General features: G+C 41.9%; 1 protein-coding gene across 1 annotated transcript; it reads left to right on the top strand.

The window, feature by feature from the left end:
• Window positions 1–447: 447 nt before the first annotated feature.
• mRpL40 (mitochondrial ribosomal protein L40) lies at window positions 448–15151 on the top strand. The gene is made up of 5 exons (XM_045767133.2): window positions 448–588; window positions 1527–1610; window positions 5084–5254; window positions 7552–7705; window positions 14622–15151. Exons 1-5 carry the CDS (start codon window positions 551–553, stop codon window positions 14778–14780), a joined length of 606 nt encoding a protein of 201 aa, XP_045623089.2. The 5' UTR covers window positions 448–550; the 3' UTR covers window positions 14781–15151.
• The last annotated feature ends 3924 nt before the right edge of the window (window positions 15152–19075 follow it).

Below are 19075 nucleotides of genomic sequence, written 5' to 3'. Positions count from 1 at the left end.
GAAATAGCCTAAGCTACTCTATCCCTTTGAGATGTATTTATTGCTTATCTCAATAAACAAACTTGAACTTGAAGTAACTGCTCTTCTGTCTTCCATAATTTCCTGAAATATTGCGGCTTTTACAACAGATATTGGAGTGTCCATCTCCAACTCAATTTCAGGCTTATCACACGCAGTTTTAGCTGCCTAGTCTAAGTGAGAAACCAATGAAAGGGCGGATTTCATCCAAACTTTTAAAATACTGAACAAATTGGAGGATGTCGATGCATACAATTTCTTGAAAAAGTTCGATGTGACAAAACAAGGAACAATAATATTAAAGGTTTCAAGCTTAATAAGCCACAAAAAAGGACAACAAATAGGAGAGGCTTTTTCATCCAGATGGTTATAAACCCGTGGAACAGCCTACCCGCCGAAGCCGCAAATGCCAAAACTGTTGAATATTAAAATCCAACAAGACTAGTGTGTAAAGGAACGACCGGCGGGAGGACGATGTGCTACAAGAACGCCTCCGGTGTTGTTGTTGTCCCGCCCGGGTCATGCCTCGGTCATGATGCTCCTGCGGTGTGTGTTACCCTCCACCTCCAGGTGAGACGCATACTTCCTTATATGACGTAGAGATACATTACTACCATTTAAGGTGTGGGGTATGAGCCACAGGTGTCCGCTGTAGTAACACTACACTACACATCTCCAGCATCATCACGTACAACTCTGAGGTCCGGCAAGCGGCAAGATTGGCTCTACTAGCTTCAGTAATAATTTTATTATATAAATAAAATAATAATAAACATAATAATGTTATAATATAATAATATTAATTATTTAATCAAAAGCACATACATAGGATACAAGATTTGTAAGATTCATAGATTAGGAAATTACAGGTGAGTACTATTGCCTAAAGCCACTAATACGCAGAACGTTTCAGACATACCTTTACCATTGGTATATTCTATCTGCTATGCACGAATCTCAAATATTTCACAAATTTGTTGTTGATGTTGCAGCACTGCGCAACATCCTTTCTCCCACATCATCTATGACCCTGGTGCATGAGCTCATCTAGCCCACCACCACCAACCCAGAAAACAATGACCATATCCATTTCTCTCCTGCAGCACCTCCCAGTCCTACCATACTATGTGTGTGTCTCACCCTAGTAACAAGCATTACAAATACAAATTAGCTTGACACTGTACTTCTGACATGGTCATGGTCAACCAAATGGAACCATGCTTGGCTGGAATGTTTTTCTCTTCCTGATATTTTTCCTGTAGTTCCCAACCAGATCAAATCCTTACTCAGAGTTTCCAAGTAGAATGGATCCATGCTGGTCTACCCGGAGATTCCTGAAAATGAAGTCCATTCAAGTGGAGTCTGTATGCAAGGCAGTTGTTGAGCTACTGATGTACTGTACTGGTTTTAATTTGTCTATTGTATGGTGCATTTTTGTTAGTACATAATATACTGATTAAAATATTTTAAGGTAGAACAGAACTGATAATTGGTTAAAAATATTTCAGATTTTTTTTGACTACACAAAATGGAGAGCGGTACATCTCAACAGCTGCAGCACCTCTGTATTTCAGGCTCACACAAGTTGTTGGGTAAGTTGATGAGCTCAACTAGAGTACTGTATGGTCATTGTAGCTTAATGCTTCATAACTTGCAGATTTTATTTAATTTTGTTTTGCATAATTTAAAATGTTATCATGCAAAATGTTACTGCCAGCTGTATTACTACAGTACAGTACTTGTAAATGAGAATACAGTATTTTTTACACTTAATCTTATTCATAAGAAATCAAAATATAGGTACAATATCAGCAGAAATTTATTGGCTTTCAGCTAACCACTCTGGATAGCTCCACACCTATCAAATTGCACCTTGTGAGTCAATAAGAGCCTATTAGAAACCAGAAGATAAAACCTTGTCCCCGCACAGAAACACAAGGCACGGGGGGATGCTAGACCCTCATAATCAAAGAACAACAGCCACCAGAAAGGTAGAGCAAGACAAAATAGACAGGAGTAAAGCAAAGTAAACAAAACAGACAACAAGACACTCAGCAGTTAGGTAGCTTCACTACTGTAGTTCCACCTTCCCACCATTAGGTGACAGCATTGAGAGCTGGTGGCTCAGTTGTGAGTTTGGTGTTGTGAAATGAACTGTGCTCCCCTGTGGCTTCAGATGGCTCGGGTTCTGTATTTTTCCTAGATAAGTGAAGGTCATCCTTTAGACTGTAATGTTGGGAGCCCATTTGCTTGTGTATTTGTTCCATATTTTAGTATTTACTTCCCATTCGTGTATTTGTATGCGTCATTTCTTGTGTGGACTCAGAAAAACTCACCTCAAACAGCATGTCTAGAATTTGCCTTCTTTCATTGGTGTTCACTGGTGTTGCCCATTCACTGACAGCGTTATCTTTCCTGGTGGGTTCAGGTGGCTGTCCCTGAGAGACCATTTTTCTGTGGAAGGTACCTCATTCTGGGTAGTGCACAGGATTTTGACTCCTCTGTGAGGCTTTTTCAAGGTTTTTCTTACTTGAAGTGTAGTGCAAGGGTTTATGGGCTTGTTTCACAGTGCGCTGCTCACACCTTGTTTCTTACCTCTTGCCCTTTTCAGGTTCCAGGATTTGGTGGGTTCAGCATTACTGTTTCTGTGATCAGGGCTCCACTGGCTATACAGTACTTGGTTCTCTGTGGCTCAGTTGGCTTGCTGATGGGCTGTCTTTACCCATATTTAGTTATGACTTGGACTTGGTTCCTTTCCCTGGTGTCTCCCTCCCCCCCCTCTTCCCTGTTTGTCCTTTTGGCAGTAGCTGCTCACTGTTTATATCTTGGTGGCCTTCTACCATGGGTTTTTCTGGTTAAGTTCTGTCATCCTGGAGGTGGTCTTCTGGGGTTCAGTCTCCACTTTTCCCTCGTGGGGTAGATGTTTGATGCTGCCTTTTCTTGCAGATCACCTCTTGACGATATTTTGCATTGGGGTCTGGCCTGTGGCCTAAGGGTTGGGGGTGGTTGACTTTCAGTCCTTCCCTTTCTTTCTTAATGTGGATTTGAGGATTGGCCTATCCCCTACAGCTCCATTCAGTCTTTGAGAGTTGGTGGGATACCTTACCGTACCTTGAGGTTACCTTGAGGTGCTTCCGGGGCTTAGCGTCCCCGCGGCCCGGTCGTCGACCAGGCCTCCTGGTTGCCGGACTGATCAACCAGGCTGTTGGACGCGGCTGCTCGCAGCCTGATGTATGAGTCACAGCCTGGTTGATCAGGTATCCTTTGGAGGTGCTAATCCAGTTCTCTCTTGAACACTGTGAGGGGTCGGCCAGTTTTGCCCCTTATGTGTAGGGATGCTTGAGGTTTGGTTTTCCTGCAGCTTTTAGTGGGTTTCTGTTCTTTTCCTTCACTTTGTTGGTTTCTCTGGCTCTGCGATTCATTTTCATCATCTTAGGTTGCATCCCTATTCATTTCTGTGCCTTCTCACTTAATCTTTTTCCTTTTCTCTTGGCCTTGTGGGCAATCTCTTGGTTTGTTTTCTGGTTCTGTGGGCTGCTCCTTGGTCTGTCCTTTTTTAGTTTTCAGGACCATACCCTTTTTTTGTTGGGGCATTCTCACTTACCTTCTCTGATTCTTTCCTTTGTCTGCTTCTGGCTCCTTTGATTTATGCCACTGCGCCTGATTGGCCTCTTTGGCAGTTGTGGTTCTGTGTTTAGACTTACTTTGATGACTGGAGCTTCTTTCCAGTTTGCATGTCTGCAGGCAGGGGTCTTTATGGTATGTCTGATGCTTATTCCCATCACCCTTTGCACCTCCAATAGACAGGTGGGGGAGGGGAGCCTTTTCGTCATTCCCCCTCTGGTGGCTTCTACCAGCATTAGCCCCTTGTTAGTTTTCTTTCATGTTCCTTCCTGTGGGTTCTGCCCATTCTATTGCTGTCTGTAGTCCTTGTTTCTCTGTGGGTTTTCTCCATTGTCTCTCTTGTTTTTACTTCATCTGCTGGCTGGGGAATCTGGCTTTTCCTGGCTGCCCTGTTTTGGGTTCTTGGTAGCCTGACATGGTTTCCGGCGGGTTCCATCATGGGCTAATTCTTAGCTGGTTCCTGTGCTGTTCATGCTATTATTTATGCTCATTTTTATTTGCATGCTGTGAGTGGTTGGTGATGTGCTGAACACAAATACTTATAATTGTTTTACATTTGTGAGGTTATTTATTGTAGTATATTTCTGTAAGGGCCCCCGCTCAGTAGCTCCTTGAGCCTTAAGGAATCTGAGATCCACCAGAGTGTACCGGGATCCCGGACCAGAATCTGGCTGTTTTATGAAGCGAGGGCAGCTTAGGGATCATATATCAGCTCAAAACTGACAAGGGACCTACCAGAAAGTATAAGCACATTGAAACAAGCAACTACATAAAAGGAAACTAGTAACCCTGAGGAAACAAAACAAATGATTGTTGCCGAGGGGTTAACACGCCAGCCATAACACTCATGACTGCCACTAGCTGGCAGTCCTGGTCACAGCTGGGTTCCATGCCAGCCACCCATCTCATTCACTCACTTGAGAATATGACGTAGAGTAAGTCCAACTACAGGTGCAGTGGTGTAAGGTAAAAGTAGTATGTGGATCCCTAGGAAGGATTATTATTGTTATCTTGGATTCGAGGATTGAGTTGTTTAACAGTATGTGATATTATCCAGTAATTTAACCCTTCAATCCATATGTTTTATTAATTTTTACCTCTACTTCATTTCTTAGTTTTCCTCAAGATGTGTGGATGAGGGGCATGTTGACTCGTATTGAATCAGTGTATTAAACACTTTCAATGACACTATTTGAAAGCTTTGTAATTATTCACTATATGCCTTTTCATTTCATCAATCATCTCATATTTACTTGTAATATTTCCATTGCATATTATCTGTAGTCACTGAGTTACATTACTAAATGCTGTATACTCTACAGTATATATATTCTTTGACCATTGTGGACAATTTATAGGATGTATATATACAGTATAAAACTATTTTGACATCTTATTCCTAAAATATACTTGAAAGCTAAATGCTCATTTCAATTTGCAGAGCTGAACCCCTAAAGAAAAAGAAAAAGCTGGATCCCCAGATACTTCGTCAAAGAGAAGAACGCAAAAAAAAGAAAATTGAGAAGGCAATTCGCCGGTTAGAGAAGAATGCTGGGCAGCTAAAGCCACTTGATGAACTTGAAGTCCCACGTACTATTCTTCAGGAAATGGAGTAAGTGTATTTTCACCGAAGTAGGGTAGTTTTATAACAATGTATGAAACAAACTTTTCCAAACATTTAAGTTATCTGGCAAATATCGCAGACGGATATTTTTTGCCTAACTTTTGCCATATCTGAATAGCAATTCGGATAACTAGAGATTTTGCCGGATACCATAGACAGGCATAGGGCCTAAATCAAGTCTGGATGAGTTTGTCAATTTCACCATATCAGGACAAAAATGAGGAAAACCAGAGATTTTACCAGATACTGTACTATAGAGAGGCATTAGACCATAAAGCATTAATCCCGTACAGCAGTGGCTCAAGGTACAGGGGTATGGGAGGTGTTGGGGTGGCTGGTTTCGGGGTAGGTGGTGTCAGGAGAGAGGGAAGAGTTGGGAGGGACTGTGGCAGGGAATGAGGGTCCTGTGATCTGTATTATATGGAACAACCAAGAATTATGTTAGAATAATTCATTACAGTAAAAACTAAAGAAATATTATCTAATATAACAAATACAAATCTAATACAAATACTATATAGTACAAAATTATAAACTATGTGTATAGTCTGAAGATCTGTTTCCTACTAAAATTTAGGGGATTTTCTTCTGGTGGTGGCCTATGTAATGTGCCTGCTTGCCCCAAATGAACCTGTCTAGGCCTAGTCAAGCTAAACTGCCATATATCATACTGATATATGGCCAGAGGAGAGAGGGGGGGAAAAGGCATACAGTGTGATGACGATGACACTGATGACACTTTGGTCAATGGCATACATGAGAGTTTCATAGGCCATTGCTCCCTTGCTCCATCTGAGGGGACCATGTTCTGGCTAGTGGTCCCCAGTAGGCATGACAACTTATGACTGAAGCCCCGTACTAATATTAGCTACTATCAGTCCAATAGCTCCAGAAAGCCTCCGGGGCTCTACACAGAAAATGGCGTTTCATTACATTCAACGCTGGTTTTTTGCAGTTCCTTGGAATGTGACCTTGGGCCGATGCATCAGTGCTGTGCACAAATGCTCAAGTTCATTTCGCCATCACATTACTGCTGCATGCATACTTGAGTTGTTTGCTACGACAGGCAATGACACTTATTTTACCAATATGTCATTTCTTTACCCTTAATACTTGGGATATATTTTACTCAACCCTGGATATGGCAGTGGTGAATTTTTCCCTTGCTTGACTGGTTGCAACTGGGCACCGAGGCTTCGATGGCAGTTCGAGTTTTGGGCGCAAGATGATACATAAGCCAAAATTTACTAGACTATCCCCCAAGAAGCACTAGCTAGCACAAGGGAAACAATGTTAAGGGGGGTGGGGGGGGAGGACCTAGTATTGTTTTTATTGACTTTCACCAAGATAACTCCTAGCCACACCTTGAATACCTGTATATTGCACAATCTCATCACCATTCCTCTAGAATGTTCTTGGAAAACACTAAGAACATCTGTCGGGCTTCCAACTAGCTGTATGCCGAATAGGAAATGTATTGTTAGAGGTTGTGATGAAATACATGTTACTAATTATAATGTTAGAGTAGCATTTTATTTCAGACTTACCCAGTGTATCTACGGAGGAGGATGTTAGGGGAGGCAGTGTCAGTGGTTGAGGTGTTGACAGTGGTTGCAAATGGTGTCACTGGTCAGGGTCATGTCAGTGATGGGGTGAGGTATCAGTTGGTGGTGTGGGGGGGGGGTGATTGTTGCCTAATTCCTTAGTACAGTGTATATATTTACAACAAGGTGATCATAGGCATCAGATGTAAGGAAATGTGCCCAAATGTCTTCATCCTGCTGCAGGAATGGAACTGGGGACCTTTGGGTTGTGTACTTTCTGTGCTAACACTTACACTGCACAGCACAATTGTATTGAGAATATTATTTGTAGATAAATCAGTTGACCAACTGATTTGAAACATAACTTTAGCTGCATTCTTAAATTTTATATACTGTGCTGTACTACTTATATTTAGTTTATATACAGTACTTGATTTCAACAGTACAGTACTGTGTATACATATACATAATTGTTTAACATGAGCCAAAAGAGGATAATATCATCTAGTAAAAAGGTAAGAACTCTGTTTCCTTGTCTTTTAGGCTCATCAGATGAGTTATTAAAGCAAATAGCAATTGATTACAAATATATGCTGGGTTAGATGAAAGCAATTAAATAAATATTGACTAATTGCATATTGAAGGATACAGTACTCTGTTTTTGTAGTACTTTTATGGATAATGCAATGTGCTTATTTTACATTAGTTGACATTCTTCAGAGCAATAATTGTATTTCACAGGATTCGCAAGAGACCTGCAGGTCCCATAACAGAGAAGATTGAAGAGGAACGTGTTTTATTGAGTAAAAAGTGGGCAAATTACAAGTACCAGCAACATTTGACTGAAGTCACCATGATTGAACGTATTACTTCCTCCAGAGATCGAGCCTTAGAGGTACTGTATGTAGAAAACCAAGACAAGTCCCTTTGTTAAGTACTGTTCGTAGTTTATATTGGAGTCTCAGACATGGTTAGGAAGAGATTGACTTTAAATCTTACAAGTACAATGCATCGGGCTCTCAGTTATGTTTTAGATAAATTTTATTTCCCCTGCCTCCATGTGGATAAGAACTGAGACCCATTTGGTAGTTCATCATGGTCATCTCTTTTTTTTTTTTGTGTGTGTGTTTTTTGGTGAAAATTGTAAGTATTAAGAATATTATATTTAGGTAAACCATATAGTTTGCTGTGGGGAACCCCGTCGGCTCCCTGACGCTATCTTACTGATCAAGTACCATACTACTTTAGTGTCATCAGTGGCAGAGTTCTTTGTATGCCTACCGGGGACCACGAGCCGGAACCTGGCTGTCTCGGAGAGGCGCAGAGAGCAATGGCCCATGAATGCGTTACATGTAAAGTATGTCATCTTGCCATCGATCAGAGAAGGCACCCAGAAAGGCAGGCGAATCAAAACAGACCACTGCCTGGTTGAAAAATGCGACTTACATCCTCAAAAGTGAGGCCGTAAAGTTTCTGGGTGAGCCCCGATGGCTCCTTGACACACACCCTTCCAAAGGGAATCAGGGATGGCTTTTCCCATTATCATAGAACTGAAGGTGGAGCAGCTGGCTGACCTGGTTTGCCTCCTTCCTCCTGAATGAGGTGAGGTGAGGTGCGGCGAATGAACTAGTACCAAGTTTCATGAATTTTCAATCGTTTGTTTACAATTTGGGGAAGGTCCTTTACTAATTTTGAGCTTTTAATATTATTTGTTAACAGCAGTGATCTGTTTTGTTTCACTGACTTTGTGGGTGCTTCCTGATGCTGGCAGACAACATTAGAATTTACTACCAATTTTGTCATAGTGCCACTGCTCTCCATGCCTCATTGGAGGAAGACAGGTTCAAGGCTTGTGGTCCCTGGTAGGCCTAAAAGAACTCTGCAACTGATGGCACCTAGTAGTTTGTCATTATATCTGCATTGTAGCTTCAGGGAGGAGCCAACAAGGCTCACCCAAAACTTGGAGTTTCATTACATTCATTTTTCTGGGAGCTTTTACCAGGCTGATATGCTAATGTCAGACTTTGGTATCAGTCATGTGTATGGAGTTCTACGGCCTACCGGGGATCACGGCCAGAACCTGGCCCTCTCAGAGAGGCAAGGGAAGCAATGGCCTATAGAAACCCCCATGTGGTTGGAAGCATTCTATGTCTGCCATCGACCGGGTCAAGCATCCTGAAAGGTAAACATTCCAAAACAAACCCCTATTCTGGTTAAAATTGCTACCTAAAGCCGAACTAGTGGATAGAACTTCCCAATAGAAAACGAGCAAACTAGTATGATATCACACGTCACCGTGCCACTGTCTGCGCAGCTCACCCCTCCCCGGGAGGGGGAAGGGGAAGCCCCAGACCTCCCACGCCGGCTATCCACCCATCAGTTCTTCGGCTGATGCTATAGGCACCGGTTATGTGCTCTGGCTCCAGTAGTTGTTTCAGCACTGTACCTAGAGTGTGGTGTCTGTCTTCTAGGTGGTGCGTGAGCCGGGTGTGAGTCTCCAGTACTCGGGCTGCATGCGCCTAGGGTTCCCTTCCCTAGGTGCCCTGTAAGTACTGCCCTTGGGGCTTGGGGCCACCTTCCACAAGTTCCTTGGGTCCTGCCCCTGCTAGGCCGTTTACTGCTTGGTTTTCGGCCGCTCTTTGTGTGCTCGGGTGTTTTGTCTTCCTTGTTCGCCTTAGGGTAAGGGGCAGTTTTGCACACGTGGGGCGCAGGGTACTGTGCAGCTTGTCTTTACCAATCATGGCAGCCGGCTCTGTTCCGCTTGGGCACGCTGTCCTCTTGCGGGGTTTTCTTTTTCTTTTTGTTTATCTACCTGGTGGGGGGTCTGCCTTCGTTCTTGCCCCTTGTGTCCCTTGTGTGTTCTGAGTATTTTCTGGTAGTACCCCCTGCTAGGTCCCCGTGAGTGTACACGTCCCAGGGGTTCAGCTCTTAGAAAGTTGTTTGGTAGCTTTGGGCGCCAGAAAGTTGTTTGGTAGCTTTGGGCGCCGGTTAGCAGTACCCTGCCTGGGATTACCTGAGCGCGAGTCCTCTTACAGTAAACGCTCGGGACCCTGGGAAACCCCTGGGGGCGCGCGGGTCCGATGGATGTGACCCTAGAGTTCCCCCTCGCTTCCAGCGAGTTTGAGGATTGCTCACCCCTTGTCTCTGGGTGACCCTCTGTTTTGCCTCCTTCTGCTGCCTGTAGGGTCGGTGACACCTTCGACCCCGAGTCCTGCGAGTTTCGTTGCTTGTTGTGGCTCGGTTACCCAGTTGTGCTGACTAAGCAGGTGCGGGCAGCAGGGGCGTTGCACTTTGAGCCTTGGTGGTGGCAACGTTCTCGTTGTTTGCTCCCCGGGAGCCCTGGGGCTGCCCCGATTTGGTTCATGTTGGGACTTGGGGGTGTTGGTTGCTTTGGTTACTTCCACGCCCCCTTGTCTTTCCCCTGATCCCCCCTTCCTGCCAGCATCCGGTTTCTTACCGTCTGTAGGATCGGGGCGGGGTTTGATGGTGTTGAGACTCGGGCAGTCTCGGGGACTTGCCCTTCCGGGGTAGTGACGGGGCATTGAGCCTGTTCCTCCAGCCGTGTTGTAAGAGTCTGCCAGTGGGCAGACTACCCGAGTCACAGAGATTATCATTCACAGACAAGCTACTAGTGATATATGCGGACTGGGAAAAGACAACATTGGATAACGACCAAAACTCAGGAACAGATAGTTTAGAGAACCGCAGCAGTAGTGTGGAGGAAGAGGCTATTGTGGTACAAAATAACAGCAATATTGCAGAGCCAGGTAATATAAACAATGAGAGCAACAGTGAAACAGAGTGCATAGATGAAGGAATAGGGACGAAAAACGGAGATGGCTCCAATAAAGAGGTAGACAAGACAGTCACAGATATAAATACCTTGAAAAACGCAAAACCGGAACACATTTGCAAATTCTACGCTAAAGGAACATGCAAATATGGAAAATTAGGAGCAAAATGCCATTTTCTGCATCCTCGAAAATGCAGGAACATGTTGGAGAGGGGTACATGCCATTTTGGAACAGGGTGTAGATACTTCCACCCTTAATTATGTCATTTTTCAATTAGGGACAAAAAATGCTACAATCTTCAGTGTCTGGAATTCCACGTGAGAGGTACACAGCGTTATAGACGGGAAGATCAATATGACACTACTGGAAATTTTTTAGAGGAAGGCAAAAACAGAGTAGTAAATATAAGAGAGAGGAACAGTCAGATGGAACCACTACAGGATTACAGAGGGGAAGGGAGATACCCACAAGACTGGAATACAAATTATCAACAAGCACACAGGTACTACACCACACAACACCCGTCCTACTACCAAAACTGGATGAATCACTTCCAAAACAACACACCCTGGATGCAAACACAGTGGCCTTACCAGAGCCTCAGATATTAACACCAAGTAAGGCTTCCAGCACTACCACTAACACGATAACATCATTTATATTTGCCAACATCCAGGGTATAAAAACACGCAAATCCAACAAAGTTCACTTTATAGATGGTCTCCCTTCATGAGGCAAATGCAGTGTTTGCAGCCCTAACAGAAACCCACACAAAGGACTACCATGATGGTGAAATATGGATCTCAGAGTACAATCTTTTCAGATGTGATAGGAAACACCAGCTTCAGGGTGGGGTCAGCCTCTACATCAAAGACACACTCATCTGTACTGAGCTGCTAAACACCTCAAATGATATGGTGGAAGTGCTGATAACCAAAATAGATCAGTGTAGATCAGTTCTAAGTGTAGTTATTGTCCTTGTATATAAGTCACCGGAGGCAAACCCTCAGCAGTTTAAAGATCAACTAATGAAAATAGAACACTGCTTGGAAAACCTCACAAATCCAGCTCCGAACATCATCCTGCTTGGGGACTTCAACCTACGGCACCTGAAATGGAAGCACCTGTCTAATACAGTAATATCAGAAAGAATACCAGGAAGTAGCCTAAATGAACAGGCACATGCAAATGACCTGCTACGGATGTGCGACAGGTTCCCCCCTTCCCCCTCCCGGGGAGGGGGGGAGCTGCGCAGACAGCGGCACGGTGACGTGTGACGTCATACTAGTTTGCTTGTTTTCTATTGGGGAGTTCTATCCACTAGTTCGGCTTTAGGTAGCAATTTTAACCAGAATAGGGGTTTGTTTTGGAATGCTTACCTTTCTGGATGCTTGACCTGGTCGATGGCAGACATAGAATGCTTCCAACCACATGGGGGTTTCTATAGGCCATTGCTCCCCTTGCCTCTCTGAGGGGGCCAGGTTCTGGCCGTGGTCCCCGGTAGGGCCTAGAACTCCATACACATGACTGATACCAAAGTCTGACATTACCATATCAGCCTGGTAAAAGCTCCGGGGAGCCTCCGGGTCTCACCCAGAAAATGGCGTTTCATTACATTCAACGCTGTTTTTTTTTTATATATACAGTGGCACCTCGACTTACAATTACCCCTACTTAGGATAATTTGGAGTTACGATGTAAATTTCATCGAAAAATGCGACTTGACATCCGATGGTGTCGTCGACTTACGATATTTGTTGATACACGTTCGGGTCGACTGAGCGCATGGTTCCCGGTCATGCAGCCGATCTGCCTCAGTTTACTACAGCTGCCCGCTTAGTGACGATCGCGCCTATAAGAAATTTCGCTTTTGTGAGGATTTTTTGCATTTTGAACATTAGAGTAATTATTATATATCATGCCATGAGTCCTAGGAAAGTAAGTGGTAAGGTTCAGCATATGAGATCCCATGTAAGGATGACCATAGAGCAGAAACAAGAGATCATTCGTAAATATGAAGATGGTGTGCTGGTTGTTGGACTGGCTAGGCAGTACAACAAATCTCAGTCAATGATATCCACCATACTGGCTAAGAAAAAGGACATTATGGGTACTAAAGTGATGCATCATTACAGACAAATGTTAAAACGAAGGGAAAAACAAATGTCTCTTGATAAATTTGCAGTGAGACAAACAAGCACTGAACCACAACCAGGTCCTAGTGGTATTCAGGCAAAACATAGGAGAGAGAGACTACCCCAGAGAAAACATCACTGCCTGATGTGATAATGGAAGGGGACTCCCCTTCCAAACAGCAACAACTCTCCTCCTCCCTCATCACCATCTTCCATATGCCATCAAGAGTCCTCCATAAAGGTAAGATAAACTTAGGTATTGTATTGTAGTTAGAAAAAACATTGTATTCAGTACAAAATGTATTTGTATGTTAATATTTTGGAGGGTGGGGAACGGATTAATTCAAATCCCTTTATTTCTTGTGGGAAAAATCGCTTCGACTTACGATCCGTCTCTGGGAACGGATTAGCATCGTAAGTCGAGGCCCCATTGTATATATATATACAGGCATACCTCAGTTTAAGAGTTTAATTGGTTCCTGGAGACGCCTCGTATTCCGAAAACTCGCATTCCGAAGCTAATTTCCCCATAAGAAATAAAGGAAAATGAATTAATCCGTTCCTGACTACCCCAAAAACCCCACATCAAACTAAATTTTTATACCTAATTCATCTAAATAAACCTACAAAACTATGTTCAAGTTATTACTTACCTTGCTGTTGAATGCTGTAGGCGTATGGAAGATGGTGAGGAGGTGGGAGGAAGAGAGGAGTTACTGTTTGGAAGGGGAGTCCCCTTCCATTATCACATCAGGCAGTGAGGACTTCACTGGTATGCACACTCTGGCACATTTTGCCTGCATACCACTAAGACTTGCTTGTTTTACTAAGAATTTATCTAATAACACTTGTTTTTCCCTACATTTTAACACTTGTCTGTAGTAAGACATCACATTATCATTTAAAAGGTCAATGCAACGGCCTGCTACAGCTTTATCTGGGTGAGTTTTTTCAACAAAACTTTGCAGTTCTTCCCATACTTCACACATTTTCTTAATCAAGAAGGGACATCCTCTACTGCCTCTACTCACAGCTATTTTCTTAGGTTGAACCTTACCAATGGCTTTCTTGAGACCCATGGCAAGATATATAATGACAACTTTTATGCTCAAATGGCCAAAAAAACGATAAAAAACTGTAAATCCTTGTGAAGAATTCAGGTGGGATAGTCACTGGACACGAGACACTGGTAAACTGAGGCGCGATCGCCATGCCACCACGCGCCAGTCGGCCTGTACACGTATCAACAAACTCGCGTCCCGAGGTAACCCTCGCCTTCCGAGACATATTTTTGGAGTAAATCTTGCTCGTCTTCCGAAAAACTCGCATACAGGGACACTCGCATTCCGAGGTACCACTGTATATATAGAGGTTTGTGGACTCTGCTGCGTAGATGCCAGCAGAGGGACTTTTGCAAACCATTTCCTTCGAAAGAGAGTGTCTGGGGTCCTCTTTTTTCCATTTCTCATTCCTTCAAGTAGAGGAGGAGTTGGTTTACCTTCCTATAGGGTGTCGGAGGTCCACCTGTTTAAGCTTCTTTTCTGAAGGGGGCCACTTGGTGGCTCTCTGTAGCTAGTAGTTTTGGTTAGCTCTGCACCTAAGTTACACCAGGCCCTTGTAAGTCATTAAAAGCCTACAGGAAAAAGGCTAAAAGCTGAATCCTTACAGACGGACAGAAATTTTGTAGATAAGTACACAAGAAAAAGCAATGAATCAGAAATATGAATTTATTGTGATTCTGGGTTAGTCCAGAACAATATGATCCAAATTTCGGAGGTGCCTCTGTGCTGTATTACAATAAAGTATTAATCGCTTATTATCTTTAGTATAAGTACCACAAATTATATTGTTTTATGTATGACTTGTATGTTTGTTTCCACAGGAACTTCGGCTTGAATCTGAAGATTTATGGTTTGAGGCGATACAGTTGGACCAAACACTGCTTCCATTTAAAGTAAAGGGTCCTGTTCAAACTCCTCCAGTCAAAGATTATAATGCTCCTGATGGTGATTATTTTGACAAAACCACTAAATGGGAATAAACTTATATTACTTAGATATTACTGTATTACTGTAAAAATGAAAGTTCATTTTAAAATAAGTTTACTTAATGGAGCAGAGAACAAAGTCACTGATAATATTGAATTGATGTCTTTGCTATATTTAAGATGAAATATCGAAAAGTACTAGAATCTTAAAGTATTTTGTTCATAAATTTTAGCTTCTTAGTGAATAGCATTTGTATATACAGTACAGTACTAAAATAGCTGATTCTTTTAGCTACATATAATTATTTAGTTAAGAAATTATTTCCAGTGGTTTTATTAAGTTGAGGCCCATCTAAAGAATATCACCATGTCACTTGAAGAAAGTGAAACTGAATGATTCATAAAATAAAATAATAATGATTACATGTCATATTTTTTATTTATCCTTAATCCATTCATTGCAGGTTTCTATTATACAGCTGGTAGCTGTCAAGGGTCATATAAGGCTCCAAGTAATTGCTGCATATTTATTGCATTTCTTTTTTTGAATAAGACCCTCCTTCCACACTGTATATACTGGTAAGATAAATACTAAAAATTACTATAATTCAAAATCTAGCTGCACAAAATCATCAGGACAAATGTGGGGACCTTTGACAATTCAGGCACCCAGTCCTCTTAAAGGCCATTTCTGAGATGGTCGCCTTCAGGTATATTCAGGGGAAAATTATTATTTTCTGGGAGGGCTTCCTGGCACTTGGCATCTGATAAGTACTATGCATATCATATGGTGCTACAAGGTCTTGCCAATTTGATGCCTTCTTTTGATAATTACCTTATAATTATCATATCTTATGATAATGTAAAAATTATATTTAGAGAATGAATTTAGGAATACAGTATAACCATAACATGTGACATAATTAGGAAGAACATTGACAAACTAAAATACTCGAAAGCCCCAGGTGTTGATGGAATACAATCCAAAGTCATAAAGGAACTAGCAGAACACTATACCTACCACTGAAGTTACTTTTCACAAAGTCTCTGAGCCAAGGAATAGTCCCCCTAGACAAAATATGCAAATGTCACTCTTATTTTGAAAAAAGGCAGCAGAGCTCAGCAGAGAACTACTGTTCAATCAGCTTGACATCACACATCTGCAAGCTCATGGAGAGAATCCTAAGGGAGGGAATCATTCACCATCTTTCGGTGAACAATCTTATAAAATCGACACAACATGGGTTTGTTAAAAATAGATCCTGCTTTACAAACCTGCTCACATTTTTGGAAACAGTCACCAGCTACTCAGACAAAGGACTTCCAGCTGATGTAGTCCGGTTAGTATTTTTTTTTGCTAAATGAAGAAAAGAAACGAAGCTAAAGAATTAATAACAGAAACAAAATGTGTCATTAACAGTGCCTCACGGAGAGCCAGCTAGAAGAGGCCACTCTCAAGTATCAAAATACGGCAGAATACACGGTATCTTGCAACTAAGTGAACCATTGTATTATTTTAGGGTTGAAATGTGCTTGTTACAAACATACTATTAATGCAACGAGCAACACTAAGATAAAAATAAGTATATTTTCTGGGTGACTCACTATATAACTGGGTCCTTTCTTCCCAGAAGTTGTCTGGATCAATATTCTCCAAACTGTTTAGTCGTTTAAAAGTTTCGATGAGATCTACCATGTCATGTCTGGTTTCCAGTTGTTGTTAGCCCTGTGGCTCTCAACCGTTCTTGGTGTGAGAATCTTACTTAGATTTGTAATTACCTGAGTGTAGTTACAAGATGAGAGCTACGCTCGTGGTTGTAATACACATATGGTGCTACATAGCCTTTTCGGCTTGATGCCGTCTTTTTGATAATTACTTACTTGTAACACACACTCAAACTTACATTCAGTATCCACTCAATTTAATGGCCTCTTTTATACCGATCTGCCGGTATTAACGACCGGTTTGGGAGCCCAGTATCTAGAGCCTGCTATACCGGTCTGCGGTCGATATTACCGACGGTCTGTATTGGGTTTGTTGTGGCATCAGCGTCCCCTCATATGGCGACCAGGCCGCCACCTGGTCGCCTGGTGGCGACCAGGAAAATTTACACCACCATGGGAGGATTGTAATGTAGATGTAGTAATTACTCCCTTGCATAAGAAAAAAGGTATGTATGAAATAGGAGAGGTGAGGGCAACATATGATTGTATAATTAGAAAACTGCCTACGGAAAACACTCTACATGTATATTGTGATGGGTCAGTAGCTAGGGATGGGAAGGCAGGATGTGGAGTCTTGATCAGGGAGTACACTGACATCGGCACTGTAGATACTGTTATTGGACGCCGCTTAACTGACAATGTCTCTTCAACGCAGGCTGAACTCCAAGGAGTATTAGCAGGATTACAGGAAGTAGTCAAATGTGGTAAAAATGCTTGCTTCTTTATTGACAGCAGAGGAGCGTTAGAGTCTTTAAATAGCAGACGCCCAGTATATCAGAATATTGTGATAGAGTGTAGAGAGAATGTTAAGAGACTAGAAAAAACTGGGTATAAAGTAAGATTCATGTGGATCCCTTCACATGTGGGAATACTGTTGAATGAGGTAGTTGATGACATAGCGAAGAGAGCCACTGAAAAATCTCTTGTTGATGTTGTATGTCAGTTAACCTTGAAACAAATAAAAACAAGACTCAAGGTGATTCAGGAGGGTGAAGAAATGATGAAGAGAATGGCAATGGTGGACAGTAGTAACACACTTAAGAATTATTCAATAATAAATATAAATTCGTCCTTCACTTATGGTAAAGGAAAGTCTACTTGGAAGGATTCAATTTACATGAGATTACGATTAGGATATAAATATATCTGGCAATACGGTGTCGATGTCAGTGAAAAAGATAAGGAGTGTAAATTATGTAGCATGCCGTACGCCCACACCTTAGAACATTATGTATTAGAGTGTCACCTTATTGAAAAATATAGAAATAAGGAAATAAATAGTGTACCACATCAAATTGTTTGGATGTGTGATAATGGTATAATAGACAGTATACTTAGGAGCTACAAGAATTTTGCCCCAAGAATGTAACAATTATATGCTGTACTTGCTGTATGCAATGTTAAATGGGATTCTTGTACTGTTATATGTCTATTTGTACTCACTGAATTTGTGCGCCCCTTGAGGGACTTGAAGTAGAGGGGGGTAGAAATAGCCTAAGCTACTCTATCCCTTTGAGATGTATTTATTGCTTATCTCAATAAACATACTTGAACTTGAACTTGAGCCGCCACCGATCGTCCAGAGTCATATATTACATCTTAATTTTCTTTTAAAATGATTCACTTTAATGAAGAAAATTGTAAATTATTATTAATAAAATATTTTGAAACAGTTTTTATTAAGCAAAAGTCTTTGTTTTCTTATTAAATGCCTTTTATAGTATAGGCACTAGGTATTTTTTTTCCCACGGACCTAGTATGTACTCCGCCGGGCCATGTGTTCCCATTGTTTACTGTCAACTCGCGCGGCTAGCTTCAATTGTGAAGGATATTACTGTACTGTAATTGTGATCTTTTTAATTGACAAAATGCCAAAAGTTACCCAAAGGAAGCGCCTGACGGTTGCACAGAAGCTGCAGTTAATTAAGAAACTTGATAAAGGATATTCTCATGCACGAGCAGCAGCAGAGTTTAACATTCAACATAATTGTCAATAGTGAAGTAGAATTAGAACTCATGTGAATTAGTAGTAAGGCTAGCTGTTGTGTGAAGTGAGTGCCTGAAAATAAGTGTACTGTACATACAGTATGTACCCTACCTTACCTTGAGGCTACCTTGAGGTGCTTCCGGGGCTTAGTGTCCCCGCGGCCCGGTCGTCGACCAGGCCTCCTGGTTGCTTACCCTGTATACAATATAAACAATATAAAACAAGCGCTGCAGAGGATGACGTAATCATCACAGCTTCGTAATCTTCAGCTTCATTAAAAGTAAGTCAATTTACCAATTTTATTATAGTATTACAAGATATTAATTGTTTTTTTTTCAACAAAAGCTACATATTAGTCTCTGCAAATGTATATTCTATCGTCAGCAGAAAAAAGGTGAGCTCAAAATATTTCGTCTTGGCTAGTTCTCAGTGACAAGGCTCGATCGCCATTGTTATGGCATGACCGCCACAGCCTGTGTCGTAACATTAAAAATACATTACCTGCACTGTTCAGGGTAAATCAAAACACATCTCTAAAATTTTATTAAGACAATATTAACTCACTGATTGATACATGAAATATTTTTCAATACAAAGGAATGAATCAATTTTTTCCCACCCATCTGGGCTTGATCAG

The sequence above is a fragment of the Procambarus clarkii genome, chromosome 89 (genome assembly GCF_040958095.1).
Source record: "Procambarus clarkii isolate CNS0578487 chromosome 89, FALCON_Pclarkii_2.0, whole genome shotgun sequence".
NCBI lineage: Eukaryota > Metazoa > Arthropoda > Malacostraca > Decapoda > Cambaridae > Procambarus > Procambarus clarkii.
This window is presented reverse-complemented; position numbering and strand designations above follow the sequence as displayed.

Coding starts and splice junctions, on each gene's coding strand:
- mRpL40 (XM_045767133.2), top strand. CDS start 551: ATGATGCTCCTGCGGTGTGTGTTACCCTCCACCTCCAG. Junction 589..1,526: donor GTGTTACCCTCCACCTCCAG/GTGAGACGCATA, acceptor AAAATATTTCAG/ATTTTTTTTGACTACACAAA. Junction 1,611..5,083: donor AGGCTCACACAAGTTGTTGG/GTAAGTTGATGA, acceptor TTCAATTTGCAG/AGCTGAACCCCTAAAGAAAA.